Raw genomic sequence first — 19198 nt, 5'->3', positions numbered from 1 at the left:
TTTCATTATGGGAGATGCAAATGTAAGAGTGTAACGTCTTTGTGTGATTCCATGACGATTCTTCAGAATGGAATTTGGAAATTCAAGTCCTGAGTGATATTTAAGGATTTAACTAATCTTACTTTTTACTAAAAGCAAACGTAATTATTACTGTAAATCTTCATGACACATATGTAACCCACCATAAAATTTGTGTTAGATATACTGATCGTTGATATAAGTAAGGTAGGGATAGCCACAAATAACATCAGTTATAGACATGCATATTTTACAGGCAATTGTGCAATTTCAACATGACAATATGTCAAAAGACTAGTTCTGAGTATAAAGTAAGTTTTCATGTAGGAAAAAATCATTTCTCAAAAACAATTCTGTTATAGATATAGATAATAATACTTGTTTTCCCCCATTTGCATGATATACATAAGTCCTGTCTCTGCATTTGAATCTCAAAAGACCTTGACAATGTTAAGAAAACTATTTTATATTCAAGGAATTCTATTAAAGCTAAGGAAAATACAGAACAATATGAGGTTAGATGTAATATTCCTTGGTGTATATGCTTATTTTATTGAATCTCAGGTTATTTTAACATTTGAAAAAAATAAGTCTTAAAGAATGGATATGAAAAGACAGCATACCTGTAATTAGATATTTTACATGTGGAAATCATAGGGAAGGATTTTGTTTAAGATTTTATAGGGTTAAGAAATAGATTACATAGATAAACATAGCATTTATAGAGTAATAAAAAAAATCAAAGTAATGGAATAGCTGTGTGATGGTCCAAATATTTATGACTCCTCCAAATTATTATGTTAAAATTTTAACCCTCAAGATGATGGCGTTAGGAAGTGGGGCCTTTAAAATGAGATTATGTCCCAAGAACAGATCTATCATTACTCATATTGGTGACCTTACTAAAGAGGTTCCAGAGAGCTACCTAGTTTCTTCAGCCATATCAAGGCAGAGTGAGAAGATGGAAGCCTATGAGGAAGTGTCTGCTCACCAGACACTGAATCTGCTGATGCCTGATATGGGACTTCCCATCCTCCAGAACCATAAGAAATAAACGTGTGTTGTTTATAAGCCACCCAGGCTATGGTATTTTGTCATAGCAGCCCCAAGAGACTAAGAGAAGCTGGACTGCAAATTAGAGAAGGTGGATTTTAAAGTGTTTTATACGTAATTCTGTCAATAACTTTAAAAGCCCAACCTCCAAAAATAAATAAATAAAAGAACCGAAAATATTTCCCTGGGATGAGAGCCCTGGCATTTTGAAAGAATATGCCATCTGACCTTCAAGAATAGCAAAGTTGATGACTGACATCATACTACATTTTTTTCTGATAAATTCAACACAGTAAAATTCAGCCCAAAATACAAATATAACAAGATAGATACAATAATTTAAGTATGTAATTTATTTTTTTTTGATACAGAGTTTGCTGTCACTCAAGCTGAAGTACAGTTACACAATCTCGGCTCACTGTAACTTCTGCCTCCTGGGTTGTAGTTTTTCTACTGCCTCAGCCTCCCGTGTGACTGGGATTACAGGCACCTGCCACCACACCTGGCTCATTTTTGTATTCTTAGTAGAGACAGAGTTTCACCATGTTGGCCATGGTGAAAGATGGTTTTTAACTTTTGACCTCAAGTGACTGCCTGCTTTGGCTTCCCAAAGTGCTGGGATTAACAGGTGTGAGCCACCACTGCCAGCCTGATTCTTAATATAGGATATTTTGTGCACACATTAATTTAAGAAACTTAAGATAATATGTGTGCACAGAAATGTTGGAATGAAATGGTGCAACCAGAAACATTATCCAATACAATTATATCATCCCTCTCCTGTGACATTCTACACTCATAACAATTGTGGATACTTGTTTGATTTTTACCTCTTCTGTGAATTCTAACAAATATTTATCTAGCATATTTTAAGAAGATTTTATTTCCAGCACTTAGCTCAACAAATATTTGTGTTACAAAAGGATTAATTCGACATGCTTTGCAGAGCAAAGGCTTTTCCCACCTAGGTGATAATTCTGTTTTACAGTTTATGCTAAAAATTATTTCATCCATTGTGATATATAAATCTAAGTAGAAGAAAGAGCAGAGTTTTAATTTCCATTTTGTGTTTTAGGGAGATTGTTACTTACTTAAAAACACAAATCCAATTGACAAATCTTGGACCTTTATTCAGATTTTTTTCATAACAATAAAATTATTTTTGACTAACCCATGGAGGCCCTCTAAAGACTTAGTTTTGATTAGAAATTAATTCTGCATGTACACATCTTTTTGCATTCACTTGCAAAACTACAAATAGAAATTTATGAAATAAAAATATCTTGTGCACAATAACAAATTTTTAATTCAATGAACCAAATTCTCTCTCACGTTCTTTGTTATTTTTCTCCCATGATGCTGTGGTTAGATTATCTCAGGAACAACTTCCAGTGAAGCGGTCCTGTCCTGCACTGACATGAGTTAGGTCACATGGCTTGTTCTGGACAATGGGACATTAGTAAATATGATGTAAGGGGCCTGAAAAGCCCGCTGCTCATTCAAGTTTTCCCCTTCAGTGCTCCTAGGAGTATTTCTACCATCATGGGAAGGATCCCAAACTAGCCTATAAGAAGATGAAACGACATGCAAAAGAGACTAACTGTCCCAGCTGAGGCCCAGCCATCTCTTAGTCATCCCATCAGCTAATGGGAGTTCCATGAGGGTTCTATGTGGGGCCAGCAGTATTACTGTCCAACTAAGCCCAGTCAAAATCTCTAACCTACATAATCTAGAGCAAATAAAACTTTGGTTATTATTTGAAGCCATTAAGATTTGGAGTGGTTTGTTACACAGCAAAGGGTAACTGACACAAAATTTTAAAAGAATCTTTCAAAAAACATTAAAATAGTATGTATAGATATATATAATTCTTGCATGTAATTCTTTATCAAGTCAGTTATAAAGAAGAAATATCCAAGACATCTTCAAAATTTTCAAACCAGATTTATAAAACTGCTTCTAAAAGGAAATGGTTCTTAGACAAAAGTGAAACTTCAACTCCATGGTCAAATAATGACAGATAACCACAGACTGTCCCCAAATTAGCAAGGATGGAATCCTGTTTTTCCTTGTGGCTGAGAGCACAGTACTGCATCCTACCATTTCTATAGATTGGAAGCAAATCCTAGATTCCTAGTTCCTTCATGCACTATATAAAACACGGTTCCATTTCCTAGAGTTCACCATCTCTATATAAGAACATTAGTGTGTAATTCTCCCTCCACGCATGCCTTTTTATTTTCCTGTTCTCAGTTAAAAATAATAAGAAGATAGAGGTCTGATGACGCAGATTTTGGATCCTGCTTTCCAGCATGCAAAATGTTGAACACTTATAGATGGAATTTTGTATGTGAAGTTTAAGGGAAGGAAAATGTGCTTGGTAACATAGGTACTAGTCATAATATTTAATAAAATATAAACTGCCAATAAATAAAACCACATAAAAAGTGTTCCTCTGCATATTTCCACTACCCATAAATAACCTGCCAAAGCTGAAATGTAAAAATTAACAGAAAGAAAGCAGATTATTTCAGAAATTGGATAAAACAACTTGCTCTCCTAAGACATGCATTAATTTGTCCACACCCTGTTGATATTTCTTTGGTTCCAATGGGATCCTGGAGGAGGTACACACAGTGAAAGAGGAAATGAGACTCTAGCCCTAAGAGTGCCAATCATAACTGCACTGTCCATAAAGATGTTTGCATTTGCCTTTCAGGAATGTTTTTGTAAAGATTAGCAACTGTTAGCCAGCAGTAGGCTAGATTCTTCTCAGTCAAACCAGAATACGTACAAGGAGTCCACTGGGAGCACTATTAGAGCAAACATTTGCCATTCAGAAAAATGTAAGAAAGGGACCTAAAAAGCAATTAATTTAAAAATATTATTTAGGTCTCATTAATTGAGGTCCAAAAACATCAATATTTTCAAAGTATTCTCTGAGTGGGTAGCAGAATTTTGAATTACTGAGACCAATACAGTTTCAAAAATATTTTGGATAAAGGGGCAGAAATAGTTACCAACATTCTATGTGTCCTTGCCTTTCATCATTTCCCAGTCATCTTGCACCTAAGCTGCACCATTTTACTAGTCAAGACATTGGTGTGTAAATAGAAGTGACATGGGTAATTTACAGGTGAAAACATTTAAGGGTCACTACATAAACTTCCAATTCTTTCTTATTTCCTGTGGTTACCATGGACACCACATGTTGAGATGCAAGAGAGTCAGAATGGGTCTGTGAGTGATTATTTGGAATGCTGAACATGTAGAGTTTGTATGGAGGGTGAGTAAGTAATGAATATCTTAGTGTTGTGCCACTGAGATTTGAGGGTTAATGTGTTACTGCAACGTAACATATCCTATCCTGAGCAATACAGAAAACGAATCTGGGGTTACCAACTTTCTAATATGCCAAATAAGATTTTAAATTATAAGCACACACAATTCCTCATTGTATGCCATCATTATGTAAAATAAATAATATTTTTAAACCAAAAAATACAGAAGAATCATAATCAGGAGGGTTCTTTCTTAAACTAAAAAAGTATAGTTTTCTTCTAAATATCATTATATTATTTTTAATTTTTTCATTTTACTGGTAAAGTTTTATCATGGAATAGTATACTTGTCTTCCAAATGTTATTCAAGAATTCTGGATTAGGTATTTCAAAAATGGAATAGAAGACTGTGGACCCAAAGCAATTAAAAAAGATCACATAATGGCAATGTCCAGCTTTACCTGTCTTTCAGTGAGATCCAGATTCACTGCTATCTCATACCGCCTCAGCCTGGTCAGATAATTATGATGGGCAAATTCTGCTTCAAGTTCTCTTATTTGCTCTTTGGTAAATGCTGTCCTTTCTTTCCTGGGTTTGCTGTTTACTTCCGACTTGTAATTTCCTTCCTGGGAGTCTGAAACAAAAGGAAGACAGAATTGGTAACAACTCATTTATTTAAACACATGGAATCATATCATTCACAGTTACTGGATTACTACTTGTCCAGGTACTGTGCCAGACATGGAATAAATAGAAACAAAAGACAGTAAGACGGATGGCAGCTCAACAGGGGGAGATATGCTTCTTATTGTTTTCATCTTCCATCAGGTAACTCACAGCCTAATTTGGAAAGCACGTCATTTTCTTCTTATAAAATATTAACAAAACTTTTAACTGCTTGTAATATGATATTAATATAAATGAAAACCTCTCTAGAAAACAATTTTAGACACGAAGTTTTGTTTCATAAGTTGTTGAACACACGTACTTGAGGTCTAAGTAAGATTGAACAGAGTAATTCTTTAAAAAGTGGCATGTCAGTATATGAGTATTTGAGCAATTCAAACGTCTAGCAACTGGACCATAAAAAATTTTATGCTCAGACTGAGCATAAATAAAACTATGTGTGTACTTATTGGCCTTTTTATCTGTATTTAAGAAAAATTCTTGAGGGCACTAGCAATGTTCTTTTATTTTATATAATACTTAGTCCAACATGGAATCTATAAATAAAATTGTGTTCATATGACTTAAACTATGAACAGTTTTTAAATGTGTTTTTCATTATATAAGATAAACACAAGATGCACAACACGTAACATCAGTGATTCACAACATCAGATCTTATAATGCAATGTAAAATACCAATAATAATTTTGAGCATATCATTCCATTTTTCCTCATAAGGGTTCAAGACATAATTAACATATAGCATTTCTTTTATCCTCATAGTATCCCTGAAATGGGGGCTAGAAGACATTCTTAATATACTAAAAACAGAATGTGTATCAATAGTAAAAACACACACATACACACAAACATACACACTCCAAGTACAAAGTAATCATACCCAGCCCTAATAAATTATGGCAAATTTATCCTCATTGAAATATCAACATAATCAAGATAAGGGAGCACATTAATGCTCTCCTGAAAATTATTTCTGGTATTTAGTTATTTTTACACATGTACAAACAAGCTGTGATATCTTAACAAAATGCGAATACAATGAACTTTTCTAGTAGCCCAAATTATAGAGAACTGATTTAGAAAGATAACCATTAACCAAAGGTTTCAAAGAGTGACATATTAATTGTTTTTTTAATTGACAAAGTAAGATGGCATGGCTTATAAAGGATCTTTCTATATTATGGTTTTTCATGCACTAATGCTTAAATATGCTAAGAAGTACAAAATGACTTTTTTAGTGTTCGTTTTCTTTCTATCTGCCTGAGGGATGTTTAACTGAACTAAAGAGGATCCTACATAATGGAAAGTCACTAGACACGGCACTTTTATGTGAACACTTTTGTTTTGATTCTTAGCAGAATCTAAGTGAGCCAGAGGTAAAGTTTTCTAGATCTAGTAGCAGTGGCAGCAGCAATACGTTTGCATCAACTTGGCAAACTGACAATTACTTATCCTCTGAAGGACCACAGATTGTTTCACTGGCTGGTGCACTGGCACTATCTAAAATTTTTCACTCACTGACCCCATTTCTGGGCTGTCACTTATCCCTGTATCAACTAGCTTCTAATCTTAGCAGGGCATGTGGGGCTTTATCCAGCACAAAACTAGTTTGTGACATGTCAAGCACAGGTTGACAGGCCCACTGGGACAAGGTGAGTGACATAAGAGATGATTTGTATGCTCTCAGGTAGGCCATGTTTACACCGTGCCAACTTACAAAGTGAAAACTACAGTCTATCATCCACTTGCCTCTAGCTACAGATTTGCCAACATTCACATTGGTGGAGCATTTAGCTATTCTGACATTGTGTGAACAACATTTCCAAATGACTGATTTTTTTTTAACTTTCCTGTGGGCTGTTCTTGCAGTCTGCAAACTGCAGAATATTCTCTACTGAATATTCTGTCACAGTACAGAATATTCAGATAACAAGACCCTCTCATAAGCATTCATGTCCTCAGGTGAATTGAAAGAAATTTTGCCAGTTTGGATCCCCACTTTGCCTAAAATATGTGGCTGATTATTCTTTATGTGAAGACTATGCTCTTTTCCTTTCTGTCAAGCAACTTTGGAAACTGACAGTAAAACCAACACATTTTTTCTCATGAGCAATTCAATTTGAATGATTCATGGTTAGCACATTCCCTTATGTAAGCATGAATGAACAAATTCAAACTGAGGAAAGCCTATTGACTTCTATTCATTTGAGTTTCTTTGAAAGTGATCTTCTTTAACTTTGTGATCTTCAAAAGTACTTCATAAATACCACAAAGTCACACAAACAAAAACACAAAATATGAGCCAATGGTCAGAAGAATGCTCACACGTAATGGGTCTATATACACACCCATTGTAACTTGAAATATACAACAGGTTTATACAGCCAGTGACTAGATGTAAACAAAAATCTGTCTGTAATTCAATATTTAAATCCATAAATTATTTACTGAATGCCTGAATACCAAACTAAAAATTGCTCACAAAGTGAAATCCAATGACTAAAATGAAGTAAGTTGTGCACACTCATATTTAGGATAACTACAGAAGGAACCACTAAATTATAATTAAATTACATTAAATTAGATGACAGAGAGTAGAGGAGTGCTTCTTGATATCACTTCCTATGAGAGAGAACATTCATGTAGTTGAGGTGACACCAGTGTTGATTAACTCAGCCACTACTTTTACCCTTGTACATATGACTCTTTTGTGGTTTCCATCACAACTCTCATTCTCTTTTATGAAAACACGCTTCTTAGAATTGCATTTCTGGATTTGTATTTCCTACAATCTTAGGGGTTTTTGAAATTTTTTTTGCTTCTTTCTTTACAGTTTCCAAAGCCTATCACTTGCTGACCCTAAGACCTGTACTGCCATCACCTAACAGGACTTTCTTTCGTAGAAAGTGGGTGGAAGGTTTGCACCATGCATTTGATAATCTTCGCATCAGTTTCCATCTGTTTCCCAGCTGTTTTAAGTGAGGCAAAACTCCCTCCCTTGTCTTCAACCTCCCATATTCTATGCCAGATGGTAGGTTTTCAGGGCACAATCTGGATACTGCCTTCCTTTTTTCCCCACAACCGCAAACAAAATGTCACCTTCTGTACAGTATATTCCAATGTAAAATACTACAGTTGTTGTTTCTCGTCTCAGATACTTCAATGCACCTGTGGGTCCATTCACACACTCTCTCACCACTTCGAGGAAATGCTGACTTAAGTGATCAGCTTTGGTTGGCAGTCCCAGGTCTCTAACCTTTTGCTCCCTGGGACTACGCTAATGGAAGAGGTCTGCAATACTTCCGTGGAGGACAAACACTGCCCTTCAAGGATCATTTCTGTCTTGCATTTAGAACTTCTCCACATGTGACTTTTTATTTCCCCTAGTGCAAGAGAATGCCAAAAGATAATAATGTTTTATTGAAGAAAAGTAACGGGAGGGCTTGGTCTGTTCACTAGTGGCTCAGAGTGCCATTTAGTAAAAGAGAAATAAAAGAATGATTGAGTATATTTTTAGCTACTTTGGGTAAAAGTATTAGCTTGTTTAAATGAAGAACATAATTTACCTATGTCTGTAAAATATCAAAATGGAATGGAATGTCTATATAGCTTAGACTAATATAAATTCTTATTTCATATCCTGAAGAAAAATTAATGCTAAGCCTCAGCATATTGATGTAACTTTTGTATCAATGTCTTGTAAACTATTCAAAATGAGAGATATTCTGTTATCTATTAACAAAACTGCATAAGCCTATAGTTATGGAAAGCGAATAATTTTTATGTAGGCATAGGGATTGTGGATGGAGGCAGAAAAATTTATGAAATCATCCTATTGGTGCCAGTAATCTTCACACTTAAAGGGGAAACTGCCTTCTTTATGGGCATTCATCCAACTCGCTACTCCAGCTTATTAATGAGTAGGCATTTCAGCTTCTCAGCATTTCTTCTTTTTTCAAAGTAAACAGCCTTCTCTGGGAGATTTTAAATCCTCTTGCCAATCCACTCTCCAGATTTGAGAACCACAGTCATAGTGAGCTACTATGATTCAGGAATGTGTCTATTATATAATAAGGTGTGTGAGGAGTTAAAAACAGAATCGAAAACCACTGTTAGATCTAGAATAGGATAGCACAGAAAACATCTGTTATTTCTTGTACCTCTTTGATAGCTCTAATAATACTTTGTTATATAGCAAACCAAAATTTACATAAATTTGTAATTATTATTGTAATAGTTGTCTTCAGAATGCAAAAAAAAAAAAAAAGAAATATTTGTGCCTGCTGAGCAGTGATTATCAATTGGTAGATGTACCCTTTTTCACTATCTGTCCTCTCTGTTCCACATTTTGATTATTCATGTGATTGTCTCATATGCTTTCAGGGAGGAAATAAATCAAATAAATCCCAACTTAGTAAAATTGAAGATAAATTAGTTTTTATTATATTTGTGTAGCTGATTATATGTCTTGAACAAGTAATTTATAGAGGATACACTATTCATTCCTGTTAAAGGAATTTAAGTTCATATTTAGTGGTCTACATTGAAAGAGTAACTGTCTAGCTAAACTTTTTTGTAATAGTCCTTCAATTTAAGTTTATAGACTTGACTTTTTTTCCTTATGTTTATTTAGGCTTCTGTTTACACCACTAATTCTTAAAAAGAGATCAACCAAAATTTTATGCACACAATTGCATCAGTATTTAGCAATAGCTACTTACATAAGAAAATATTACAATTGCTAACTCGTAAAACAATTTATGCTGTACAAAGCAATGATATAAAAAATAAAAGTATGAAGATTTGAGCTGCTTTATAAAATCTATATATTTTATATGTTATTTTAATATGAAGGATAATTTTAATTTTTGGAAATATCTCATCTTACATTTGTCATAGGCTATGAAATTTTACCAAAAAGAAAAGAGCAAGTTAAGCCAAGGTTAAATATATTTGTGTGTGTGTTTGTGTACAGTGTATGTGTGGGGGGGAATGTATGTGGAGACAGAGAGAGAAACAGAGCAGAAAATAGCACAAGATTTTCCTAAAATGGTAGAAATTTAGTAACTTAGAATGAATATGTATAAGAAAAATGTGCAAACACATGTCTCAGAATTTATACAAAAATAAAGTACTTAGGTCTCTAAAGTCCTCCACACCTTAGATGTAGGTGCCTCCTTGAAGTAGGTAGTAATATTTCCTTGGTATTACATTACATTCCTGAAATAAACTGGCAAGTATTAGAAAAAAAATCTTTCTTTTTGCTTCCTCCTCTCTTCTCCACAGAAATTTTAGCCATTTTAAAATAGGTACCTAGTACATAACTCATTTTAATTCCTTACTTTTTGTGCCCATCTATATATGATTTCAGTTTTACCTTAGAGCCTGTTTAGTGGAGACCCTTAATTTTAAATGATGAGATTTTAACGTGTCATTTAGTTTTAATTTTATCCTTCTTTTTCTATAATTTATTATCATGCAATTCTTCCTCATAAGAAGAAGATGCCAACCCAATGGTTCTTCCTCCATGATCTAAGTAAAAAGTCAAAGTCAAAAAGAACTAAAAATGTTAATGAAATGAATAATAGCATGATTAATGTACAATTCCGAAAACATTTAACACAAAGTATTTTTGTTAAAAATATTTCTAAAGGCCAGATACACATAAAATAGTAATATAATGCAATTTACTTAAGTCAAATTTGACACAGATTTGATTCTTCTAACTCCCAACTTCAAAACACTTAACACAAAAACAAAACCAGCACATGTCTTCTGGGTAAAAATAAACTTTGTAGATTTTGCTACACATTTCTAGGCTTAGAAAGATGCTACAGAGCCCAGAATTGACTTTATGGCTCCTGCTATATCCAGGGAGAAAACATAAACTAGAGAAAGATCATGGCTATCCATCCAACAAAACAAGGCACATGTGTCTGACTCTGCCTAATAGCAAAGGACTTCTCAAAAGTCATCATTTGCACCTACAGTGGGACTAGAGGTCCTAATTAAGACTTTTTGATGTAAAACATTTCATTCCTTTTTCCCTGTTTATATTAGTTTAAAGAGGGCACCCCTTTTGTTAGCTCCCTTCAAACCCTTTTTGTTCTTTTCTTACAATGCTTTCTGCCACTGTACGGGTGATTTCTTTCCTATACTAGAATGTAAGTGTTTGAGGCCATCTCCTGTTCTAGTTTATTCAGACATTGGAGGTCAATACAACTAATACTTGTGCGCCTGGCACAGTGGCTCATGCCTGTAATCCCAGCATTTTGGGAGGCTGAGGGGGGCAATAACCGGAGGTGGGGAGGTTGAGACCAGCCGGACCAACATGGAAAAATTCCGTTTATACTAAAATCACAAAAATTAGCTGGGCATGGTCGCGCATGACTATAATCCCAGCTTCTCGGAAGGCTGAAGCAGGAGAATCGCTTGAACCTGGGAAGGGGAGGTTGCGGTAAGTCAAGATCACACCATTGCACTCTAGCCTGGGCAACAAGAGCAAAAAACTCTGTCTCAAAAATAATAATAATAATAATAATACTTGCATTCACACTTACATTTTAATACATGCAGAAGCAATAAGCAATTCAGTGACGAGAACTCAAGCTTTTATATGTGCGCCCCATTCACCTACTATTCAGCTCTTATGTCAGCAAATGGCATGAAATTTCATGATATTACTGCATCTTTGAGAAGATGGGGAGGGAAAGAAACTATTTTCACAAATTAAGGACAATGATAACTTGGCAACTGCCAAACGAATTATGACACTTCTACTTTACAGCTGTCAACAGGGCATAAAGGACCAAGCCCTCTTACGGCATCAGATAACACCATACAGATGTGCAGTGGGATGCCAGAAAATTCAGCGCCAACTCTGCCAGTAGTGCAGTAAAACCCTTGGACATGTAACAGGAAAACTTCAATAGAATTTTTCATTTATATTCTGGAAGACAAGTCCACACCTTCTCAGAGTGTAAGGACTTGCATTTATGCTGTAATTCTGAGCCATTTTTGTAGCAAGTCATCATAATGACTTTAATATATTTTTAAAGAGTGACATAGAAATTATTGAACTTTTCATTTATCTTTGTGTCTGCTTTGCTTCTCTGGACTCTTGACTCTTGGTAACTTAAGATTATGAATTTGACTTCTTCATCTTTGTATTTCTAATATTAAACACCTAATATTCTGCTGTATCTTTGATTTTATGATCTGGTTATAGATTACAATTACAAAGATAGTTACCTAAGAAGACTTATTCTGGTATAGAAATTTAACTGACCTTCAGCTTACAAAAAGGAAAATCACTGAATATTGCTTTCTATTTACTTTTAAGACATGTTTACACATATCTCATGTAACTAATGGCAGACAGGTAATATTATCTTAATTCTCTATATATAATGATATCTCCAAACATGTTCACATAGAAAAGTACCAAATCAGTGTCCCTATTACAAATGTAAAATCAAAATGATTGAATGCTATATCAAGGGAAGGAACATATTGTACAGAGATCAGAGTTCTGAACCTCAGCACTATTAACATTTTGGACTTGATAATTCTTGTCACATTTATATTCAATGACACATAAACACATTCAAAATAAAGATATCCAATGTGAGGTTGGGACTGTTCTAAGCATAGGAGAAAGTTTAGAACATCCCTGGCTTCTACTCACTAGATACCTGCAGCAAACCCCAAGACTAATTTTACTGTTGTCAGATAAAATATGTGACTCCCAGTCCAATTTGAATTTCAAACAAACAATAAATAAAGTTTGAGCATGTTACAAATAGTACGCAAAGCATACTTGTATTTTAAAATGTTTATTATTGTTTGAAGATTCTAATTTAACCAGATATTTGCAGTTTAATTGGTTAAATTTGGCAATCTTACATTGTCAATGTACCCTAAGGGGAAAAATTGCTCCCAGTGGAGAATCATTGCATGTAGATAATATTTGGATGAAGACATCAATAACTTTCAGTTATACAACTCTCTTTAGTAGAGACAATCCTCTGCTACTTATCTGCTTATTCATTTCTAAAATGGCACACATTTTAGAAATTGATTCATAAATTAGAGTACATTACTTATGTGCAAATAACACCACCTTTATACTGTGGTCAAGCCTTATCTCCTCCAAGACATTGATGAGATTATTGGCATATAAAATTGTCCAAGGAGAGATTTTTTTCAGTGCTAATTCACCAAATACATAACTACAGAATAAGTGCCTCTAATAACTTCAGAGGACTTTCCACACAGAACAGTAAAATGACACATATGGCATCACCATAGAAATTGTCATGTCCCTAAGCCATCCCTTAGAAGTGTGATCGCTTCAATCAATTTCAGAGGGAAATATGTTTCTACAATGCATCAAAGCACATAAGAGCTAATAATAAATCAACTATTTGATTACATATATAATTTAATAAATACTGACTGAATTAATAGATATTGACTTTGTAGGCACACATTTTAGAAATTGAGGAGATTCTTTTTTTTTTTTTTTTTTTTTTGAGACAGAGTTTCACTCTTGTTACCCAGGCTGGAGTGCAATGGCGCGATCTTGGCTCACCGCAACCTCCGCCTCCTGGGATCAGGCAATTCTCCTGCCTCAGTGTCCCGAGTGGCTGGGCTTACAGGCGCGCGCCACCATGCCCAGCTAATTTTTTGTATTTTTAGTAGAGACGGGGTTTCACCATGTTGACCAGGATGGTCTCGATCTGTTGACCTCATGATCCACCCGCCTCAGCCTCCCAAAGTGCTGGGATTACAGGCATGAGCCACCGCGCTCGGCCGAGGAGATTCTTAAAAACCATCAATTTCCACCTGCTCTCTACATAAGAAAGGTGTGGCTCAAAGTAGCTAAAGGGCTCATCAATGGTCACATATAGTTACACAGCGTTACTAGGCCTGTGTCATTCAGCTATAGAAACCAACAGGAATACATTTTGTGAACTCCTAAAATATCATTTATCTACTGCATGGCCTTTTCACAACAAGGATTTGAGGACCACTACCATTTAATTGTGATACTAAATATGGTTATGTGAGTTAAAATACTTAAACAGAATCTTGATTACCAAAGATTCCAAATACACAGATATTAAGAGCATGGTATCTCCTACTTATCTGCTTATTCAACTCCTATTGCCTTCACTGTGCTCATCTTTAACACAGAATTTAAGTGAAGAGGGTTAAATGAAGCAAATCACATAGAACAATGCCTACATACTGTGGGTACTCAATAATCAATTATAACCTCTACCGTTATTAGGAGAGGACGGTGGTCTAAGGCTTTAGCAATTGAAAATTATGCATTCGATAAAATCATGTATCAGAATTAGTTTTTTAAAGTGTAGGAAAATTTTGTTTTTAAAATGGACCTCAATCTAAAAATCTAAGAAGTTAGAAATTTACACAGTGAGGAGCAGAGTTCTACTCTACATTGAAAATATGATTGGGTGCCTAAAAGTAGCTATGTATTATTTTTGGCTAATGTACAAATGAAGCTATAGGTTTAATTATGATTTTCCAAGGAACCTGGGAGAGGGTGACACTTTACAAGGCTTAGTGGTATCAGTGTATGAAATTTTATTTCCTCTGAAAGTTTTACTGGGAAATTCAACAAAACATAACCAAACCTGGCGTGTCCAACAAAGTGGAGCCAGATGGTGTGCTTGTGTTTGTGCGAGAGTGTGTGTGTTTCTCATCCTTCAGGGTCCTGGCAAACAGGTACGTACATTTAGGAAGAGAGAAGTCACATTCTACCTAGTTGTTAGGGTGTAAAAGTTTAATACTTTTAAGTGGATTTTTAGAAAACCCAAGATAAGAAGTATTTTCTGAAAACACAAGCCAATTCTCTTAAATATTGTGCTCTTATTTGTTTACTTAGAAATATTTTCTAATTACGAGTTTCTTCATATAAAGGATTTGAAAAGAAAATCACTTAGATTTTTTTCTGAAATAATCATATTGGAAAATTAATGACCAAGAATTTATAAATTAATTTGCTTTATTTTGAAAGTATAATAAATTATAAACAGTAATAAATAATGCATAAAGGTAAGGAAATAAACCTAATTAAAAATTGGTGAACAACATAGGGTTCTAGCCTAGGCATCAGTTTCCTTATGACTGTACTAGCGAAGTTATATGCTTTGTGATTTATTTCATGTTTGCAGAGGTACTGACTGGCAAAAAGGAAAACAATCTCAGGTTGATGAATCTGCTTTATAATCAAATTGTGATTGTTTTTGCAAAGATTTCTCCCAATTAGAGAGCCTCTAAATCATTTCTTTGAAAAATCTTAAATTCAATTATGCATGCAATATAGAAATTTAAGAACTTCAATGCAATTATTATCTGCCTTAGTCCATTTTGTGCCGCTATAACAGAATACCTGAGTAGGTAATTTATTAAAAAAACAGAAATTTATTTCTGACAATCCTAGAGGCTGAGAAGCAGTGCCAGATCAAGGCAGCAACATCTGGTTAGGGCTTTCTTGCTACATCCTTAATGGCATAAGGCAGAAGGGCAAAAGAGCTTGATCCCATCCATACAAGCCCTTTTCACTGTGGCATTAATCCATTCATGGGGGGTGAAATCCTCATGACCTAAACACCTCCCAAAAGGCCTCACCTGACAACACTGTTTCCCTGGGGATCAAGTTTTCAGCACATGAATTTTAGGGAACACATTCAGACCACAGAATTATCCATTCATTCATGATATTTTTGAGACTAAGATTAAATGTAAAAAAATTTCTACACCTATTGCTGATCTCTACCAAGACAGCACATAAATGTACAGCATTTAAGTTTATCTGAATGTGAAGCTTTCATCTAAGTCTTACAGGCAATCCTTGGGTTGTAATTTTATAACAAATTCGGGCACTCTATCAAAAGTCACAATATTTTTTTCAAATGTCATAGGTTACAGCTTATAATTTTTGGAATAATTCATAAGTTTATTGCAGTTAGATATTAGATAGCATTCAGTATTCCATTACATGATGGAGAGAAAGGGACTTGAAGCATAAACATTTTTGTTTTACCTAACACCTATGCTGCCAGCCACAAAGAGTACATGCTTACTCCTAAAATACAATTTTCCAGTACACACACACACATACACATGCACACACACACTTAAAACATACTATCTGCTAATCTTGCACTACTTTTCAATAAGCAGAAAAATCTTAGTATTATGTAGTTTTTATGTTTTTCACGGATTAACAGAATTGTAGTTATAATTATACCTGTATAACTTATACACTTTTGTTTACAACTCTAATATTTAGAAGAAAAAAAGGCTAGGGAATAGATCAGGGGCTTTGAAGCCAGCAGACTTGAGTTGGACATCCATTGTTGCTACTTACTGTGTGGTCGTCTGAGCCTGGTAAGTCTTTTGAAATTTAGATTCCCCATCTAGGAATCCAAAAGATTGTTGAAAAGAGGAGAATTAGGGAATTTATTAAAGTGTGTATATCTGAGACACAGTATCAATTCAGTAATACAAACCTACCATTAGTAAAGTTAAACTTAAAATGTACCATGAGTAAGATGGTACTGTCATATTTTTTGGCCTTTTCTAAGTCACATTTATTAATTTTCAAATTTTGTTTGAATCATTTAACTTTCATTTAACACCTAACACTTAGCGAAATACATCTTTATTTCATTTTTAGTGATACTGAACTTAGAAGGTGATTTTATTTCCTACCTCTTTCTACCCGTGTGTATTTTAAAAGATCCACAATCTTCATAATTTCTTTAGGCAATCAGCAAGAGTAGGATATGTTTACTTTTAAAAAGTTAATAGGTTATGAAAGTCTGTATGCATTTATTTCTTTCATATTTTACAGATTTGCTGCTAAAAAGTGGAGGCAAATTTAAAGCATAAATTACTTTTTCTGAGTGCAATGAAATGGCATTATCTTTCATTTTCCAAGTAAGTCAAAATAAAGAATATGCACATTTGTATGTGTGGGAAGCATATATATTTACAGTTACAATAATTAAAATACTTTGTTTTATTTAGTCGCCATTGGTCACATTAATTTAGTGAAATTCATGCACTTTTGTACATACATATAGCATTTCTAGATCTTTGTTATTTTTTAGGTTCAGAGAGGTAAATATGCAGGTCTGTTACATAGGTATATTGCCTACCGGGTAAGTTTGGGGTTCTAGTGAACCCACCACCTAAACAGTGAACATCATAGTATTTTTTACCCTCTTCGCCCTCTCCCTCTCCCCTTTTAGAATTCCCAGTGTCTACTATTTCCATCTTTGTGTCCATGTGTACCTATTGCTTAGCTTCCACTTATAAGTGAAAACATGTGGTGTTTCAGTTTTTTTCTGAGTTATTTCACTTGAGATAATGGCCTCCAACTTCATCTCTATTGCTGCAAAGGACAGGATTTAATTTGTATGGCCCTGTAATATTCCAGGGTGTATATATATCATATTTTATTCATGCAATCAACTGTTGGTGGACATTTAGGTTGATTCCAAAAATTGTGAATAGAGCTAAGATGTTGTGAATAGAGTGAAGAACAGATGACTTTTTGATACAATTATTTATTTTCCCTTGTGTAGACACCCAGTAGTGTAATTGCTGTGTGATATTATAGTTCTTTTGATAACTGAGAAATCTCCATACTGTTTTTCATAGGGTTTGAGCTGATTTACCTTCCCACCAACCGTGTAAAAGTGGTCACTTTTCTCTACATCCTCGCCATCTCTTATTTTTTTGACTTTTTAATAATAGCCATTCTGACTGGTATGAAATCATATCTCATAAGGGTTTTTATTTTCATTTCACTGATGATTCGTGATGTTGAGCCCATTTTCATGTTTATTAGCCACTTGTATATCTTCTTTTGAGAACTATTTGTTCATGTCCTTTTTCTACTTTATAGTAAGGTTATCTGTCATTTTCTTGTTGATTTGTTTAAGTTTTTAAAAATATATTCTGGATATTAGTCTTTTGTTGGATGTATAGATTTGAATATTTTCTTCCACTTTTGTGGTTTTCTGATTACTCAATTGATTGTGCTGTTTGCTGTGCAGAAGCTCTTTACTTTTTATAAGTCCCATTTGTCTGCTTTGGTTTTCACTACATTTTTCTTTTGAGGTCTTAATTTAAGGCCAACTTATAAAAGAGTTGTTCCTAGATTTTCCTCTTGGTTTCTTATACTTTTGGGTCTCATGTTTAGATCTTTGATCCATCTTGAGTTAATTTTTCTATATAGTAAGATACAAGCTTCCAGTTTCATTCTTCTGCATGTAGCTAGCCAGTTTTCCCAGAACTATTTATTAAAAAGGGTGCCCCTCCCCACTGTTTATTTTTGTTGACTTTGTTGAAGATCAGCTAGTTTTAGGAGTCTGGCTTTATTTCTCATCTCTCTATTCTGTTCCACTGATCTATGTGTCTACTGTACCAGTACCAAACCATTTTGGTTACTAATGCCTTCTAGTACAGCTTGAAGTTAGGTAATGTAATATCTCCAGTTTTGTTTGGTTTTGTATTTTTTTTTTTGTTTTGCTTATGATTGTTTTGTCTGTTTGAGCTGTCTTTTTTGGTGCCATGTGGATTTTAGAATTGTTTTTCTAATTCTGTGAAAAATGACATTAGTAATTTAATAGGAATTGTGTTTAATCTGTAGATTGCTTTGGACAATATAGTCATTTTAATGATATTGATTCTTCCTATCCATGGGATGTTTTCCCACCTTTTTGTATTATCTATGATTCTATCATCAGTGTTTTGTAGTTCTCCTTGTAGAATTATTTCACTTCCTTAGTTAAGTATTTCTAGGTTTGTTGTTGTCGATGTTATTTTGGGATTTTGTGGGTTTATTTTGTTTGTTTTTTGTTTTTTCTAGCTACCTGTGAATGGGACTGAGTTCTTGATTTGGTTCTGAGCTTGAGCACTGTTGTATAAAATGCAATTGAAGTTGATGCATTAATTTTGAATCCCGAAACTTTATTGAAGTCATTTATCCAGTCTGGGGGTCTTTTGAAGGAATAGAGTTTTCCAGATATAAGATCATGACACCTGAACAGAAGTAATTTGACTTCCTTGTTTCTAATTTTAATGCCTTTTGTTTCTTTCTCTTGCCCAACTAG

General features: G+C 34.3%; 1 protein-coding gene across 1 annotated transcript in view; it reads right to left on the bottom strand.

The window, feature by feature from the left end:
- Positions 1 to 19198, bottom strand: part of MEOX2 (mesenchyme homeobox 2) — a 73750-nt gene that overhangs the window by 10596 nt on the left and 43956 nt on the right. The window contains exon 2 of the mRNA XM_002751547.8: positions 4814 to 4986. Within this exon, the coding sequence (XP_002751593.1) occupies positions 4814 to 4986 (173 nt within the window). The remainder of the gene's footprint in view (positions 1 to 4813; positions 4987 to 19198) is intronic.

This window comes from Callithrix jacchus, chromosome 11 (genome assembly GCF_049354715.1).
Source record: "Callithrix jacchus isolate 240 chromosome 11, calJac240_pri, whole genome shotgun sequence".
NCBI classification, from domain to species: Eukaryota; Metazoa; Chordata; class Mammalia; order Primates; family Cebidae; genus Callithrix; species Callithrix jacchus.
The sequence above is the reverse complement of the archived record's forward strand: the minus strand, read 5'-3'. Positions and strand labels throughout refer to the sequence as shown.